General features: G+C 39.6%; 1 protein-coding gene across 1 annotated transcript in view; it reads right to left on the bottom strand.

Annotated features, from left to right (window-relative positions):
- Positions 1 to 18,892, bottom strand: part of CNTNAP2 (contactin associated protein 2) — a 2,163,381-nt gene that overhangs the window by 1,127,922 nt on the left and 1,016,567 nt on the right. The window contains exon 5 of the mRNA XM_044295439.1: positions 8,962 to 9,165. Coding sequence (XP_044151374.1) covers positions 8,962 to 9,165 — 204 coding nt within the window. The remainder of the gene's footprint in view (positions 1 to 8,961; positions 9,166 to 18,892) is intronic.

The following is an 18,892-nucleotide window of genomic DNA, read 5'->3' as shown; positions in this document are numbered from 1 at the left end:
AGGAGGAGTGATACATCCAGTACCCAATCTCATTCTCTTTGTCTTCAATAATAATTTTGTGCCTTTTAAAAGCAAGAAAACTATGGCCTACTATAACTACTGATTGGATGGCTGGTGCTGCTCCTGCTGCTACTACCCACATTCTGATTCTGGGAAGACAAGGCATAGGTTTTTATTTTGTACTCTCCTGTATTCTAGACATTTTATTATATGATCTTTACATGAAAAGTCACATGTTTGGTACACACTTTATTTGACAGTACTAACACAATTAAATGTATTTATTCAGTAAATTTAAATGCCCCGGATCCCTTCCCCTCCACAAACACACTGCACAGTGGTATTGAAAAATTGAAATAATAATAATGCAATTTGTGCAGTGAAATTTCTCTGAACTACAGGATCTGATGCAGTAATACTGGCCCTTCACTAAAACAAATATATATTAATGAATTTTTTTTCACTGAAACATATTTGAACTAGACAGTCTGATGCTCTAATACTTTCAATAAGGCCTCATGCACACGACCGTTCCATTTTTTGCCGCCCGCACACTGCGAATCCACAAAAAACGGAAGCCGCCTGTGTGCCTTCCGCAATTTGCGGAACGGAACGGGCAGCCCATTGTAGAAATACCTATTCTTGTCCGCAAAAAGAACAAGAATAGGACATGCTATATTTTTTTTGCGGGGCCACAGAACGGAGCACACGGAGTGCTGTCCGCATCTTTTGCGGCCCCATTGAAGCCTAAGAAGTGAAAATGGCAGTTTTTGCAGGAATCTGTAATGCAAAATTTGTTCACACAACTTGAGCTGACAGTAGCCTGTACACCGGTCACTCACTCCCTCACTGTCTTTTCCAGATCAAACTATTTCTCCTATTTTCTCCCTATAATATTCCTAAACTGTTCCTTTCACATTATATTAGTAGCTTATGTCTGCAGTTGTGTTTTGGCAGACAGGGCACAGCAGATCATTTTTTTCAGGTGGCAAGAATGACGTTCTATGATGCTGTCTGTAACATCATCATGGCAGCAAGCCCTCCCTCCACTTCCTCCCAGTGTCATGTACCCATCCTTCTTCTTCCGCCTTTGTGGTTTTGCCAACATACATTTATATTAAAATGGAGCAGGGAGACGTTTTTGCACGATTCATCCAAAGCAAATCAGAAAAGCTTTAAGTTTGCTTATATAAAAAGTATATTGAATAAATGTTGAAACGGGTCTATAAATGAAATTCCAGAAATGAAAAAAAAAGAAAAAAGAAATAATCAATAAATAATCATGAATAATGAGAAAGTATTATATTGTATTATATTTTTACAAGTGACAAATGTTATATGTAATATGAAATGGAAAAAAATGTAATTCTTTGTTACATAAATACAACTGAATCAATCAAATTAAAAAATGTCAAGTGTTAAAGTGTATTGAGATATCAATAGGGCTGTGAATTCTTTTGTATATTACTACAATAGGATTGAAATGAAAATATTTTTGTACATTTCTACAACATGATTCCTAAGATTTTTTTTACTGCAAAGGTAAATAGAATTAAATGACCATATTATCACAGATGTCTAGGAAATGATGTGTCACTAGCTTTTTTATTATAAGAATAGATAGTTGGAGAATGAAATGGAAAATATAAGTTGACATGTCAGATAGAAATTAACATTTAGTTAGATCCCAGCTCATGATTTAAGTTAAATAGGAATACTTTCAATACTTTAGAATGGAAAAAAATCCAATGACATAGCTGACAAAGACAGAAATTAATGGAAACCTGTCAAGTTGAAAATGTAGTCCAATCTGTGGGCAGCATGTTACAGAATTGTAATTTATTTAGTTAAATCCTACTAATTCTGGGTTTAGGAGATTAGAGGGGAGTTCTACTAAGTGACTGACAATGTTCAGTTTCTGCATACAGAGAGTAAAACCATCCACTGAATTTATAAAGCCCAGAATTTTATATGTATATGTATAAACCCCAATTCCCAAAAAGTTGGGACACTGTGTAAATATAAATTAAAAAATAAATAAAAAAATAAATGCAATTATTTGCAAATCTCAAAGATAGTGTTCAGCGAGCATGTTCGGCCAAACACCAGTTCGGCTCGAGCATCGCTACGCTCCGCACATCACTGACTTTGGCTGAAAACCATGTGTGCTTGAGCACGATGCTCGAGTCAGTGTATATAAATGTAATTTAGCATCTATTTCTGAAAAGATTCTTCCAGGATTTAAACTCACAACCCCTTGTACATTAGAGACAAGGACCTTATCCACTCAGCCATAAATCTGAATGATAAAGTGTGTCAGAAAAAACCTCATAGAAGTTTCTGATGTAGTGACTATTCCTATTGTGAGACAGTGACAGGTCTCACTCAGGTTAGAGGCAAGGAAGGGGTGGATAGTTCGGTCCACACCCCTGTTCCACCACAGATGAGAGAAGCTGGAGGTAATCAGCCTGGCACAAAGCACCTCCCAGAATGTCAGAAAGGGGGAAGTGTGGTACCTGTGGACAGAGGCCTGGAGGCTCTGTCTGTGTGGTCTCAGCTGGGCAAGGCTGAGGGACCACAAAGCTGGGCGATAGCCTGGAGTTGGGGGACGCAGCGACGCCTGGGAGGGTCGCAGGGCCATAGTCAGGCAGACTACTGAGCCCCAATCCCCCACAAGAAATACTGAACTGGAGACAGTGGGCGTACTGTGCTCTGTACAGCCAGGAGGCTGTGGGACATTGGCTGACAAAGCCGCACGAGTTCACAGGGTGTGAACTCTGACCTAGGTGAGTCAGGAAACTTTGTGTTTAGTTAGAGCCTGGACGGGCGAGTGTTTATTGTTTTGTCATTTTGTTGTTGCCGGTGTTGCACAATAAATGCAATGTTTGGACATTATATACGTGTCTGGTAAAGTAACCTGTGAGAATGACCCCCGGAGAAGAGCTAAACCCCCACACTATTTAGAAGAAGACTTATTTTATATTTCTGTGCAGGTTAACATGTAGCTGTATAGTGTAGTGGTTAACGACCTTACACTGGATGTCACAAATATTTATTGTATGCGCACACTTTACACAGGAGATTTGGCGCAGCTAATGTCACTGTCCGCAGAAGACACCGTTTACGGAAAAAGTACACTAAATGTCACAGATATTTTTTGGATGCGCACACTTCACACTGGAGATGTGGCACAGCTAATGTCACTGTCTGCAACAGACACTGTTTATGGTGAAAGTACACTGGATGTCACAGATATTTTTTTGATGCACACACTTTGCCCTGGAGCTATGGCGCAGCTAATGTCACTGTCCGCAGAGGACACCGTCTATGGAAAAAGTACACTGGATGTCAGATATTTTTTGGATGCGCACACTTTACACTGGAGATGTGGCGCAGCTAAAGTCGCTGTTTGCAGCGGCCTAACTATTGCACGCTATTTAGCGCAGAATGCGCTAAAAATTGATATTGCTGCCACACACAACAGTCCTTTAACAGACTTTTGGGTCTGTAAATCCTTAGCTATTTAGCTAAGTTTGCGCTAAAAATAGATATTGCCACTGCCACACACAACAATAGTCCTTAAAAGGACTTTTGAGTCTGTAAAGTTTTAGCAATTTAGCGTAGGTTGCGCCAAAACTATATATTGCTGCTGCCACACACAACAATAGTCCTTAAAGGGACTTTTTGGTCTCTGAAAAGTTTTTCTAATAAACATATTCCTATATCGCTCCCTACACTGTCTGTCCCTTCCTCAGCACAGCTCTCCCTAACTAAGACTGAGCCGAACACACGTCATCGGGTGCTATATAGCACCCAATGACGCGTTCTGGCCAGCCAATCACTGTAATGCCAGTAACAAACATGGCTACAGCATTACAGTGAGGGCAGTACTTACCTGCAAGTTTATTGGCTGAGTAGAAGCCAATAAACGTGCGGGGAGGAGACTCGAGCATTGCGCTCGAGCACATGCGGTATTCAGCCAAATACCGCCATGTGCCAAGCATCAAGATGCTCGAGCCGAACTGCTATTCGGCCAAGTATAGACATAGACATAGAATGTGTCGGCAGATAAGAACCATTTGGCCCATCTAGTCTGCACAATATACTGAATACTATGAATAGCTCCTGGCCCTATCTTATATGAAGGATAGCCTTATGCCTATCCCATGCATGCTTAAACTCCTTCACTGTATTTGCAGCTACCACTTCTGCAGGAAGGCTATTCCATGCATCCACTACTCTCTCAGTAAAGTAATACTTCCTTATATTACTTTTAAACCTTTGCCCCTCTAATTTAAAACTGTGTCCTCTTGTGGTAGTTTTTCTTCTTTTAAATATTCTTTCCTCTTTTACCTTGTTGATTCCCTTTATGTATTTAAAAGTTTCTATCATATCCCCTCTGTCTCGTCTTTCTTCCAAGCTATACATGTTAAGTTCCTTTAATCTTTCCTGGTAAGTTTTATCCTGCAAGTATGGTCGATCAACACTACATTTTACTATTTCATGAACAAAAAAAACTCATTTATAACTTGGTGGCACCAATGCATCTCAAAAAGTTGGGACGGGGCAATAAAAGGCTGGAAAAGTTAGTGGTACTAATAAAGAACAGCTGGATGAGCAATTTTCTACTAAATTACATGATGAAGTATAAACAGAGCATGTTAGAGAGGCAGGGTTTCTCAGAAGCAAAGATGATGACAGGTTTAACTATGTGCAAAAAACTGTTTGATCAATGGAACCTCATGCCTTGAGGCACCAACGCATTTAAACAGTCATAATTCTGTATTGGAAATTACTACATGAGCACAGGAACATTTTAGAAATAATTTTCTATGAACACAGTTCGTTGTGCAATCGACACATGTAAGTTAAAGCTATGTATTACAAAGAAGAAGCCATTTTCAAAGTGATCCAGAAACACTGCCACTGTCTTTTTTGGGCCAAGGCTCATTTAAAATGGACAGAGGCAAAATGGAAAACTATTATGTGATCAGATAATCAAATTTTGAAATTCTTTTTGGAAACCATGAATGCAATGTTCAGAATAATAAAAAGGAGAAGAACTATCCAGGTTGTTATGAGAGCACAGTTTAAACCCTGCATCTCTGATGGTGTGGGGTTGCATTGATGCCTAAGGCATAGGGGGATTTGATATCTGGATATGTACTGTCAATGCTGAACAGTATAAGGAGGTATTAGAACAACATATGCTCCCATCTAGATATCTATGGCCATTAGGCCTTGCATATTTCACCAGAGAATGCTAAACCGCATACTGTATCAATCCCAACAGCATAACTGTGCAGAAGAGTCAGAGTGATGAACTGGCCTGCCTGAAGTTCAGACATTTCACCAACAGAAAACTTTTGGTATATCAAGAGACAAAAAATCTGACAAAGAAGACCCAGGACTATTGAACAGTTAGAATACTATATTGGTCAAGAAATGGGACAACATTTCTCTCCTAAAACTCCAGCAATTGGTCCCCTTACTTCCAATACATTTACAGACCATCATTAACCCGTTCCCTGCTCTGGCTTAAATAACAGCCCCGTAGTACTATGGCGCGCAGATCAGCTGCAGGGGTCTGGCAGTGACTGACAGCCAGACCCCTGCTATATGCACCAGCATCGGTCACCGGTGTCGGTGTATTAACCCTAGATGTGCCGCAGTCACCTCTTACCGCGGCACAAGCAATGTCCATGCAGGGAGGGAGCACCCATCGGGTCCCCACGTTGTTATGATGGGGATCTGATGGCTTGGATGGCAGCCCGATGCCTTCCCTAGACATCATGGCTCCCATCCATGTTAGCCTGTGAAATCCAGCCCCCTGGATCTCACTGGCAGGAAGGCTGTAAGTCTATTACACTGGTAGAAAATTTATAGCCAATGCATTACAAAACAGAAGTATTGTAATGCATTGTAAAGGGGATCAGACCCACAAAAGTTGAAGTCCCAGAGTGGGACAACAAAATAAAGTAAAAAAAAAATAACTTTTCAAGTTAAAAAAGCATCCTTTTACCAAAATAAAGTAAAAAATATATATATATAAAAAATAGGGAAAAAAACATATTAGGTATTGCCGAGTCTGTATCGACTGGCTCTATAAAAATATCACATGATCCACCGTAAAAATAAAAGTGCCAAAAAATCAATTTTCTGGACACCTTGCATTACAAAAAGTGTAATACCAAGCGATAAAAAAGTCTTGTGTACCACAAAATGGTACCAATCAAACCCTGCAAAAAAAGAGCCACTATCTAAGAGAATCACCCAAAAAATCTGCAAATATCGCTCTTAAAAAATGGCAACACAAAGGCAAGATTTTATTCTGTTCAAAAAGGCTTTCATTGTGTAAAACTAAAAAACTAAAATAAAAAAACAATAGACACATTGGGTATCACCTTAACAATCTGATTTATAAAATATCACATGAATGCTGTAAAAAAAAAAATACAATTTTAACTATGCCAAAACAGCCATTTTTTGGTCACCTTGCCTCACAAAAAGTGTAATACCAAGCAATCAAAGTCTCATATACCCAAAAATTGTACCAATAAAAACATCACCTCATCCCGCAAAAAATGTGCTTCCACATAAGATAATCACAAAAAAAATGAAAACCAATGGCACCTACTGTATAAACCAATCCATCAAAATTTGCGCTGCAAAAGCCTTATGGCGCTCCTTCTGTTCTAAATCTTGCCATGTGGCCATACAGCAGTTTTTCCACTACATAAAGGGTGTTGACCTATTCAGGAGAAAATGGGTAGCAAATTATGGTATGCTTTTTCTCCTGTTACCCCCTAATCAAAACTTTTCATTTTCACTGTCAAGTGCTTCCTAATTCCGTAAAACACTTAAGGGGTCAAAGTGCTCACTACCCCCCTCTAATATATATAAGGGGTGTAGTTTCCAAAATGGGGTCACTTTTGCGAGGGTTTCCACTGTAGTGGTACATCAGGGTTTCTTAGAATACAAAATGGTGCCTAAAAACCATTCTAGCAAAATCTGCCTCCAAAATCTATATGGCGCTGCTTTCCTTCTGACCACTGGCACATGGCCATAGAGCAGTTTACCGCCACATATGGGGTATTTCTATAAACTGCAGAATCAGAGTAATGCATATTGAGGTTTATTTTGCCATTAACCCTTGCTGTGTTGCAAGAAAAAAATTATTAACATAAAAAATCTATCAAAAAAGTTAAATTTTGAAATGTCACCTCTATTTTCCTTTAATTCTTGTGGAACACCTCAAGGGTTAACAAAGTTTGAAACATCAGTTTTGAATAATTTTGAGGGGTGTAGTTTCTAAAATTGGGTCATTTATGGGTGATTTCCATTATATGAGCCACTCAAAATCACTTTATAACTAAATTGGTGCTTAAAAAAATGGTTTTGGAAATTTTGGGGAAAATTCGAAGCCTTGTAACGTCCTATAAAAATAAAATGACATTTACAAAATTATGCTAACATAAAGCATACATATGGACATATGGTGAATGTTGATTGATACCTATTTTATGGGGTATTGCTATCTGTCTTAAAAGTAGAGAAATTCAAATTTAGAAAATTGTGAATTTTTCCAAAATTTGGGTACATTTTGGATTATTTTATAAATATAGGTGAAATATATCAACTCAAATTTACCACTATCATGTGTTAGGAGAAAACAATCTCAGAATCGCTTGGATAAGTAAAAGCATTCCAAAGTTATTACCACATAAACTGACACATGTCAGATTTGCAAAAATTGGCCTTGGATTTAAGATGAAAAGTGGCTTGGTAGTAAAAGGGTTAAAAGAAGAGGAGATGTTACACAATGGTACTGTAGCTTAACAATGGTAGATTTTTTTTCCTCTTTCCCCTTCTTCACTCCAACATTTGCCCTAATTGAATGAACAAAAATTCTTATTCAGATCAACCTCAAACTTTTACAAAATTTGGGTAGAATCGATTGTCTTAAAAAAAGTTAGATTAAAATTCATTTCCGATAGTAAGGGGGAATTCATATCATTGTTATTTTTCCATTCTTCTGATCTATTAGAAGAACACAAAAGTTAAGGATAAATGAATCCTTCTAAAAAAAAATATCCTGTGCATCAGTTATGCACATTTGGCATTTGTTTGAGCTATTTCCGTCTGAGAACCATTTTTTAGAGAGAAAAAAATCCTGCATGCAATACTTTTTTTTTCCATCTAAAATAACAGATCTCAAACCAATGCCAAATGTGCATTACTGATGCACAATACTCAGTTTTTTATGGGATCCATTCTTTTCTTTATTTTTCTGTTCTGATGGATCAGAAGATTGGAAAAATAACAATGATGTGAACTCCCTCTTAGGGTCCATTCACACGTCTGTAATTTGGGTCCGCATTTGTTCCGCAATTTGCGGACCCATTCACTTCCAATAGGGCTGGAACAGATGTGAATCCACATTTCCGGGATCCGTATCCGCATTTTTGGGATCCGCATCAGTTTTTTCCGGATCCGTTTTTTTGGGATCCGCAATTCTGTTCCTGAAAAAAATAGAACATATCCTATTCTTGTCTGCAATTGCAGACCAGAAAAGGCATTTTCTTTTATAGTGTCTGCGATGTGCGGTGCACAAATTGCGGATCGCACATTGCAGGTGTCCGTGTTTTGCGGACCCACAATTTGCGGATCCCCAAACACTTACAGACGTGTGAATGGACCCTTAAAGTGTTGAAAAAACTGATAATCAAGTCATTCTAATCAAAACATTGCAATTTTTCACAACACAATCATTTTTCTGAAAACGCTAGTGTTACCATATTTACTAAATGAAAGACTGCAGAAAAATTCCACATTGAGGTATAGTTTTTTGTCTGTAATTACCTGGGTTTTTGTTTACATATATGCAGTGGCTGAAATAAGACAAAGTTAACGCAATAGATATTAAATATATTTAAAGAAAATTTGTTATAAAATAATTACCTAGGTTTAATTGTAAAACCAGTTTTGCTCTCTTCAGTTCTAGCGTGATATAGTCTCCTTGTTGTCCTTCACCATGAAAGAGAACTCCTTCACTTGCAGTGCTTTTGAATTTTAGGGAGATGACATCTTTTTCAGTTGCCATCTTCCTATCCTTGAACTGATAGGATAACACAGTGTTGCCATCAAAATTGATTACATCAGCCCCTGTGAAAATGAACAGAAAAAAGTGTCTGGTAAGTAATGTACAGATCTACATATTATATTTATATGTTTCTGTATTACTGTATACGATTTAGAATTAGACAAAAAATTCATTAACGAGTACATCATTAATGGAATTGTCCAAGGTAATTAAAAATATTGGACAAGTTTTGTAATAGCTTATAATAATAAATATCCTCATATACTCACCCGTTTCTTCATGCCATTCCCTTCTGGACTGGTCCATTTCTCCTGCCGCTGATTGTTTACAAAATGCAGCGGGTATGTTCCAGTATATGGCTTGTGACCACTGCAGCCACTACTCCCTAATTTGGTTTAAACAATTATAGCACACTTTCTGTAAATCCAATAAACTTCATTTCACTTCTAAAATATCACTGTGTGTGTCTCCTATATGATATATTTAACTGACATTTTTTATCGTAACAACCAACGATTTATACAGGAAAATCATGACGATTAACAAGATTGCCCAAACTTTCGCATCCCACTGTACATACAGTGGAAGACAGGACTTTAAAGATAGCGCCCACTCAGAAGCTGAATATCGACCATAGTTACTGGGTTTCTGCTATTTTACACAGCAGAAACCCAGAGGAGAAGTCCATAGTCAGCGATAATGCTGATCTCAGACTTTTAACTCCTCAGACTCCATTGTCGACTGTGACCATGACATCTGAGCATTGAAACCCCTAGAGTGCTATGTTCTCAGTGCCCGAATGGCTCCGCCATGCTAAGATTAAGGCAGCTGTTCAGGTGCTTTGGCAGCCTCGAGTGCTCTGAAGAATCCAAAGACTATTCCAGACAATGTTGGAAGTGATCAGATTATCGCAATTTTCAAGTCTCCTGGGAGGTTCAAAAAAGTTAAATAAAATTTAGAAAATATAAACAATTATACAAATTCTAATTACCCCCATAATAAATATAAATAAACATAAAAAAATAGAGGTTACCAGCATTACCATATCACAAAATGCCCAAACTAATAAAATATAAATGTATTTTAATACTGTAATCGGGGGGAAAAATTACCTTTTTTTTATCCCTTCATCTCCCCAAAAATGTAATAAAAAGTGATCAAAATGTCATACACACGTAAAAATTGTATCAGTAAAAAGCAACAAATCATCCTGCAAAAAATGAGCCTGTACACAGCCCTGTATAGCCCCATATATGTAAATGTAAAAAAAAGTTATTTGGGTCAGAATAGGGCAAATAAATTTTTACAAAGTTGTTATATTATGAAAACACAAGAAAAACTCTACAAATGTAGTTGCAATTATACTGACCCTGAAAATTATGGTAACAGGTCATTTTTAGCGCTTAAAGAGGACCTTTCATGTAATTTTATTAAGGGAGATATATACCTGTACTTGTGGGGTACCCTCGCTGATGCTGCCACCCTGCTTGATTTTTTTTAAAATATGCCTCCTATGCCCCGCTGTGCCCTGCCGGATTTCACCTGCTCAGTATGCTAATACTGAGCATCGGAACAGGGAGGAGGAGATGCCAGGCTTTCTCAATAGGCGTCTTCTCCTCCCTGTTTTTTTCTGCCTGGCTGTGATGACTGTTGGAGCAGGATCGTGCCGACTGTTAGAGCAGGAGCTTTTTTTTTTTGTTGAGCTTATGGAAGCTTTATTATTTAGACAGAAAGGCTTTAAGAAAATATGTATTAAAAGAAGCTGATACCATTGCAGAACTGAATGAGAACTTATGTCTTCTCGTTAGTCCACTAAATACCATGAAAGTGCTGACTCACGTCTTTCTATATGTTCCAAAAGATTAGTATCCTTTAACTGCAATGGCATCTTTCCCCAACACTTGTCACGGTTAATTTATTACATTTGTTTTTGAAATATGGTCATACTGTATTTGAGTAACTTATGCTTTATTTGTTTACTGCTTTATTACCTTTATTTCTACATTATAATTAATTCCTATAATTCCTATTTGTGGATTAAAGCATGTAAAGATCAGTTAACTGGATGTCAAACATTTGTGAATTATTTAATGTTAAGGGTGGCTTCTTAAAGCGATTGTCTCAGGAAAGACACTTATTCCCTATGTACAGATTAGATCAGATTAGATTAGGCAAGGGTCTGACCATTGGGGACTCCTGAGATTACAACATCATTACTACATATGAATTGAGAGGCAGATAACACTTGTGTTCATTCTCTATGGGACTGTCAGAGATAGCCAAGTATAGAGCTATATTCAGAAATTCAGGCTTGAGTATTGAGGCAGTGGATATGTGCAACCCAGGTCCATTTAAACTGGAACACAGAGTCCCTGTTTTCATTATTGATGGCGGCCCCAGTGGTTGGGTATCCCATTCAGTGGGATAACTGTGTTTCCTGGGACATCCCCTTTAAAAGTACTGTAGTCTTTGGTTTGGGCTCTTTTTGTTTACACAAGCAAGTTCATATAGCAACCAATATTGAAGCATGGCGTACACTGATTATTAAGTACACAGTCAAGGCTGACTTGCTAGATGAAATGTGGCAGAATTGTGGCACAAACTTTGCCAAATTCTTGAAAGTACTGAAATAAGCTAATTTTATTAATTATGTGAACACAGTGTGCACCTGTTTTCCTGATACCTCATCTGTGTAGACATAAAGTTAAGTAATAAAATCTTGGCCATCTTTAGCCGCCAGTAGAGGGAGACTATGATTTTAGTAATATTATGCAGTGAACACAATAATAAATCTACATACAGTAAGACCCTCGATCCCTTAGGAGTGGCTAAAGGCTGCAAAGACTTTCTAATTACTTGCACTTTCCCTCTGGATGCTTTCAGAAGACCATTCCTTATGATAATATTATTTCAATAAACTGATACATAGGAACGTCTATAATGTCTTGTTAAATTAATTGAATCTATCTCTTTCTCTCTTTCCCTTTCTCTGTGTGTTTGTCAAGCTAACTAATCGAGATTAGGCTCAGCTTGTGTTCTACTGGTGCCTTACCCGCTCGTACTATCATTTCTCATCTATACCTTATGTTGTCTGATCTATTGCTGTCCAATTCATTCATCCTTCTCTTTTGATTTATATCACTTTCTATCTGATTAATCTGTCCTTGTCTGCTCTGTCTACTCTTCTCTCGCAGATGTTCCTGAACAGTATAAGAAGGTCTGAATCTCACTGTTGGAAGAAGCTGTTGGATGTGGCCACAGATGCATAACAAACTATACTATCACCACAGTTTTTAGAAATTGCTTAAAGCTTTCCAAGTTGCATAGGATTATACTAAATTATGATTCAATGATACCTTCCTATTGAGAAGATATAAGTAGGGGATAAAATCTGATGTTTGATGTGTGTTATTTAGATCACCAGATAGTTTAGCACTGCTTTTAGCCATATACTGGTTGTAAATATGCAAAAGAAACATATACTGTGGTGTTGGTCAGAACAGCCAATTCATGTTTTGCTCTCTTCTACATATAAGTATATGCTGTAGTATCTAATGTACTTAATTTGAACATTTGAACACCCACAATGCCCAGATATAGTATAATATTGTCAGAAGTGTCTGAGGTGCTGAATTCTCACCAGAATATAGCTTAAAGACCTTCTTCAATGTCAATATCTTCTTAAATTTCAATAACCAATTCAGGATCCCCTAATTTCACCTCGTTAATGACTTGACACATACTTTTTTTGAGTACACATGGGCTAGAAAGTGATAACTTTTTCCAATCAATTATTCAAATACTTTTCACGACGCCTGTCACCATTTAAGCTTGTGTTTCATTCATTAATATTCCTACTTATTTTGGGCTTTGAAGTCAAGGAGGCAGTCCTATCAGTGATTGACAGCCTTCCCTCTATGACTGTGTATACAGAGATAGCTGTCAGTCACTGATAGGACTGCCTCTCTGACTTCAAAGCCCAGAATGAGCATGTATATAAATATATATATAACAAATTTGACTGAATTTATTCCCATAAAACTTTATATCAGTCTGGTCTGCTCCTCCTGCTCTATAACACGCTGCCAGCAGCTCAAACACCATCTTTAACATGACAGGTTCTATTTAAAGAAAACCAATAGCAGAAATGTTTATTCCACATAATACATACAGTGCACAAACATATGCCAAGGATTCTATAGCCTTTAGCACCTGTTAGCTTATGGTGATGGACTGAGTACAGTTACAGTGTGATCATCAACACAAAACGGATCTTTATCCCCTGGAAGCAAACTACTAAGGCTCCTATCAAATGATAGGAAAAGATCTTGCAAACAATGAATAAATGAGTAATAAATGATATTCAAAAAGTATATATTATTTTTCCATATAAATGTATTTTACTGACGCTCTACTACTCCTTCAGATATTCTACTGTAGTCAAGTACTTTACGTGTGAATAACACAGTGTGACAAATGTAACCACCTACAAATTAATTATCATTTTTTGTGAAGCAAACTCATTTTTTCCATTGCTACATACTGTATAAGAACATATGAAACAACTTTGAATTTGCAGTAAAGCTGATGTAATATCTAAATTACGAATTATAATAGAATACAACACAATTTAATCTAAAGAAGATGAAAGACATAAAATGCATTTCTATAAAACGTAGTAGGAACAAATGCTTTGTTTTACATTTCATTCCCTAGAAATAAGTTATTTCTCAATATACTTATGTTTATTATGGAATTAAAATGAATTAAATTATCCAGGAAAATGCTTCAACTTTGTTTGGATCTAACTTTCCGTAAGTAAAGACGCACAACAAAAGAAAAGAAAAAATATATATTTCTACTACTTGTATTTGTTTTCAGTGAAATAGAGACTAGTGATGAGCGAGCACCAAAGTATTCGGGTGTTCGGCCTGAACACATTGCTATATTCTTGTGCTCGGCCGAGCACCTGAGTATAATGGAAGTCAAAGGGAGACAACCAGGAACCCCCTGCTCGGAAGAGAAGAGGGTGTCTGGTTAATAAAAAAGGTTAGAAATTGATGGGAACACCATCAAAATGGTTTGGAAACAGCATTAAGAGGATAGCTGGATGCATCTTAGACTCCTATTATGTACGACATACAATAGACAACCACACAAAGGCTATATGCCAAAAGCCAGGTTTTTGCCCAATCTATCCATAAGACAGATGACAGTCAGCATACCTTACAATGGCAGCCTTGCGCACTTTGATATATTCCAAACCAGCTCTCATCTGACTGAGAACCAGTAAACCTCAAAGTTATTTGGCATCTGTTGGATGGCTTGGGTGGACCTGCACACCTAGATCAATATCATTAGGGCGACAAAAAGTTTCATAGTGCACAAGGCTGCCATTGTAAGGTATGCTGGCTGTTATCTGTCTCATGGATAGATGGGTGGCTTGTATATACCTGTCTTTTGGCATATAGCCTTTGTGTGGTTCTCTATTGTATGTTGCACTTAATAGGAGTCTAAGATGCATCCAGCTATTTTCTTAATGCTGTTGCTAAACCATTTTGATGGGGTTTTCATCAATTTCTAACCTTTTTTTATGAACCATTCACCCTGTTGAGCAACCAAATTATTCAGCCGAGCACTCGAATCTGCCGAGCATAGCGATGCTCGAGCTGAACAGGTATTCGGCCCAGCATGCTCACTCATCACTAATAGAGACTAATGGGATACTTATCAAAATTGTTGCAAAGGAAAACTGGCTAGTTAATGGGTGTTGTAGAATAGATGGAGTGGCACTGCACTGACGATGTAAGTCCCTTTATTTTGGAGAACACGTCACCAGAGTACTTGGTGGAGATATATACAACATTAACTGCTAACAGTGGTGCTCAGCCCAACATTTTTTTTATTTCCTCAAAGGTTTAAAAAAAAAATCAATATTAAAATGCAAGAAAAATTATATAAGTGTAGTATTGTTGTAACTGTACTGACCTGGAGAATAAAGATAACAGGTCAATTTTACTGCACAGTGTACAGTGTAAAAAAAAAAAAAAAAAAAAACCTTTATCAGAATTGCGTTTTTTCCCAATTCTACCCCATTTGGAATTTCTTTTCAGCTTCCTACTACATGGTATGTAACGTAAATGGTGCCATTAGAAAGTACAACTTGTTCCTCAAAAAATATGCCCTCATAAGGCTATGTGAAAAATAAAAAAGTTAGGACTATGGGAAGGTGGGGAGTGAAAAACTTTTTTAGGGAATATACCTTATATTCCATCGACATATTTCCCCATCTGGATTTGAGTATAAAGCTTGTATTAAAGGTTATGAACAGCTGGTGCTTTAAAATCAATGCAATATTTCTATGATTTTATATTTTAATGGTCAAAATAAAGATTCACAGTGATAAAAAGCATAAATAAGAAAGATAAAAAGAATTCCTGCATATAGTTTTTTGAACCACATGTCCATTTCTTTCAAGGTTGACAGTTACGATACCCTTATAACAAGCTGATTTCAATTATTCCACTTGGAAATAAACAGTGATCTCTCTTGATGAATGCAAGTAAAAAATAAAGTACACAATCAAAAAAGAAAAAAAGAAAGTGTATCAGCTATACCTTTAATAATTTAGTCGTGTAATTCAATATGTAAATGAAATGCCTATGGCCTCTTTCACACGTCAGTGAATCGTGGATGCATGCTGTGTTCTCCATAGTCCATACCATGGGTCAGTGGATATACAACAAAGCCACATGCTGCTTCGGTCTGAGATGTTGGACAAACATGCAGACTTGTATTAACTTTGTCTACATGACAAAAGCCTTTTGCTGAAGTGAGCCAACCACTTTAACCTCTTCCGGACATAGGGCGTACAGGTACGCCCTTATGTCCTGGTACTTAAGGACACAGGGCGTACCTGTACTCCCTGTGTATTTTCGATCACCACCGCGTGGCGGGCGGCGATCGGAACCCCGTGCCTGCTCAAATCATTGAGCAGGCACCTGCGGCAAATGCGCCGGGGGGTCCTGTGACCCCCCCCCATGTATGCGATCGCAGAAAACCGCAGGTCAATTCAGACCTGCGGTTTTCTGCGTTTCTGGGTTATTCGGGTCTCTGAAGACCCGATAACCCGGAACAGGATGGTGACGGTGGTGTGATTTCACCCCACCAGTCACCATCCAGCGATCCTGAGAGGTGATGGTGACATCACCTCTCAGGATCACTTCTGATTGGTTGGTGGGCGGGACGGCGCGAATTTCAAATGATGCAGGCGCTCCTCTCCTCCTCCTTTTGTGTTCCGGAGCCGGAGGAGAGAGGAACTGCCTGCACCAGTCTCTTGGATCGCTGCCAGCATCAACCCATCTGTGCCCCAGCACCCCCCATGAGGTACTTAGGGAAAGCATAGGGAAAGTTTGAGTTAGGCAGGGAAACTAAAGGGAAAGTTAGTTTTGTTAACTTTTATTGCATGACCCTAACTCCACAGCTGTGTGACCCTAGACCCCCCCAGGGGTGCTGGCGCTTGCCCCCCCCCCCCCTGGCACCCGCCAACTTTTTTAGGGTGCAGGATTTTTTTTATTTATTTTTTGTGTACGCTGACTGTCCGGCCACTGTTAGCGCATCGCACACCCCACCACTGATCAACTGAATTTTTTTGTTTCCATTTTTTGCCCATTTTTTAGTTATTTAAAAAAAAAAATTCGGTTAGTTTTAGGGTGAGTTCGTGAACACCCGTGCCCCACACACACGCACACCAAATAAAGATTTCTACACACGCACATACACGCGCAGACACGCACGCCCCTATAGCCCGCCGGACGTTCTCGGCCGAGGAGGCATATGCCCAGCTTGCCTCTGACTCCGAGAGTCCCAGTGAGGACGAGGATGACCCCACATTCCTGTTGTCGTCCGCGTCCTCCTCATCATCTAGCGATGATGATGAGCCCCCAAGGCGGCGGAGGCGCCGCCAGGTGGAGCAAGGGGACCGCCTTGTTAGGGACCCTGTGGCCCAGCCTAGTACGAGCAGCTCTGGGGTTCATACTGGTTTCCCGGCCCACCAGTTAAATCCACCGGAGCACCCAGCCGGTGAACTAGTCTGGTGTAGCCCAGAGCGATATGAGCCCGTGATTCCTGATTTTGTAGGCCAATCAGAAATCCAGATTTCCTCAGTGGGCTACACTGAATATGACTTTTTTTGTCATTTTTTCAGTGACCCACTGGTAAATCTGATGGTGGAGCAGACAAACCTGTACGCCCAACAGTTCGTCGCTCAACAACCGGGCTCCTTTTTGGCCAGGCCCGGTGGCTGGACGCCGGTCAGTGCAGCCGAAATGAGGACATTTTGGGGCCTCGTGCTGCATATGGGCCTGGTCAAGAAACCCAGTGTCAGGCTGTACTGGAGCATGGACATCCTATTCCAGACCCCACTTTACAGTACGGCCATGACACGCTCCCGGTTTGAGGCCATCCGGAAATGTCTGCATTATTCCGATAATGCAGCATGTCCCCCCCGAGGTGATCCTGCCATGACTGTCTGTATAAGGTACGGCCGTTCATCGATCACTTTGGGGCCAAATTCATGGAGGCCTATGTACCTGGAAGGGAGGTCGCGGTTGATGAGTCTCTCATTGCGTTCAAGGGGAGACTCATTTTCCGCCAGTATGTGCCCCCCAAGCGGGCGAGGTATGGCATGAAACTATAAAAAATTTGTGAGAGTACCTCAGGGTACACTTACAAATTTCGTGTATATGAGGGGCGAGATTCCCGGATTCAACCCCCAGAATGTCCCCCCACTCTGTGTGTAACCGGGATACTTGTGTGGGACCTTATGTACCCACTGCTGGATAAGGGTTAACACCTGTACGTGGATAACTTTTATACCAGTATACCCTTGTTCCAGTCCCTTGACTCCAGATCCACGTCCGCTTGTGGGACCTTGCGGAAAAATCAACGCTGCCTCCCTGCCCACCCCCTCCAGGTACCTATCCCCAGGGGTGAGACCTGTGCCCTTACCACTGGAAACCTGTTGCTGGTATAAGGACAAGAGGGATGTCCTTATGCTGTCCACAATTCATGGTAACAGCATCACCCCTGTCCCTGTGCGAGGTACCGCGGCAACGGTCCTCAAGCCCGATTGTATCGTTGACGGCAAAAATCGGTATATGGGAGGAGTTGATCTCTCTGATCAAGTCCTCAAGCCATATAACGCCATGCGCAAAACCCGGCCATGGTACAAAAAAATTGCGGTCTACTTGGTGCAGGTTGCCATGTACAACTCTTTTGTGCTGTCCCGGAGCACTGGCAACACAGGGACAATACTCCAGTTCTATGAGGCAGTCCTCAAGGCGCTGATCTTTTCGGACTGGGAAAGAGCAGGCCGGAGTACCTCGGGAACTGTAGGCGCACGGATCGTCCCTGGCCAACACTTTCCAGGTGTGGTCCCCCATACTGGAAAAAAGGGACGAACCCAAAAAAAAGTGCAGAGTGTGTCGCAGGAGGGGGAAACAGAAGGACACCGCTACTCAGTGCGACACGTGCCCCGATTATCCGGGCCTCTGCATTGACGGTTGCTTCAGGGAGTATCACACTTCCATGGAGTACTAAATTTATATGCCAATTTAGCACTGACATCGGATAAAAAAACTGGTTCTCAGACTTGAGACCCCTAAAATAACTAAAATAATTTATTAAAAGTAGACATATTAGGTATCGCTGTGTCAGTAATAATCTCCTCTATAAAAATACCCCATGACCTAACCCCACAGATTAACACGGTCCATGAAAAAAAAAAAG

This window comes from Bufo gargarizans, chromosome 5 (genome assembly GCF_014858855.1).
Source record: "Bufo gargarizans isolate SCDJY-AF-19 chromosome 5, ASM1485885v1, whole genome shotgun sequence".
Lineage (NCBI taxonomy): Eukaryota > Metazoa > Chordata > Amphibia > Anura > Bufonidae > Bufo > Bufo gargarizans.
This window is presented reverse-complemented; position numbering and strand designations above follow the sequence as displayed.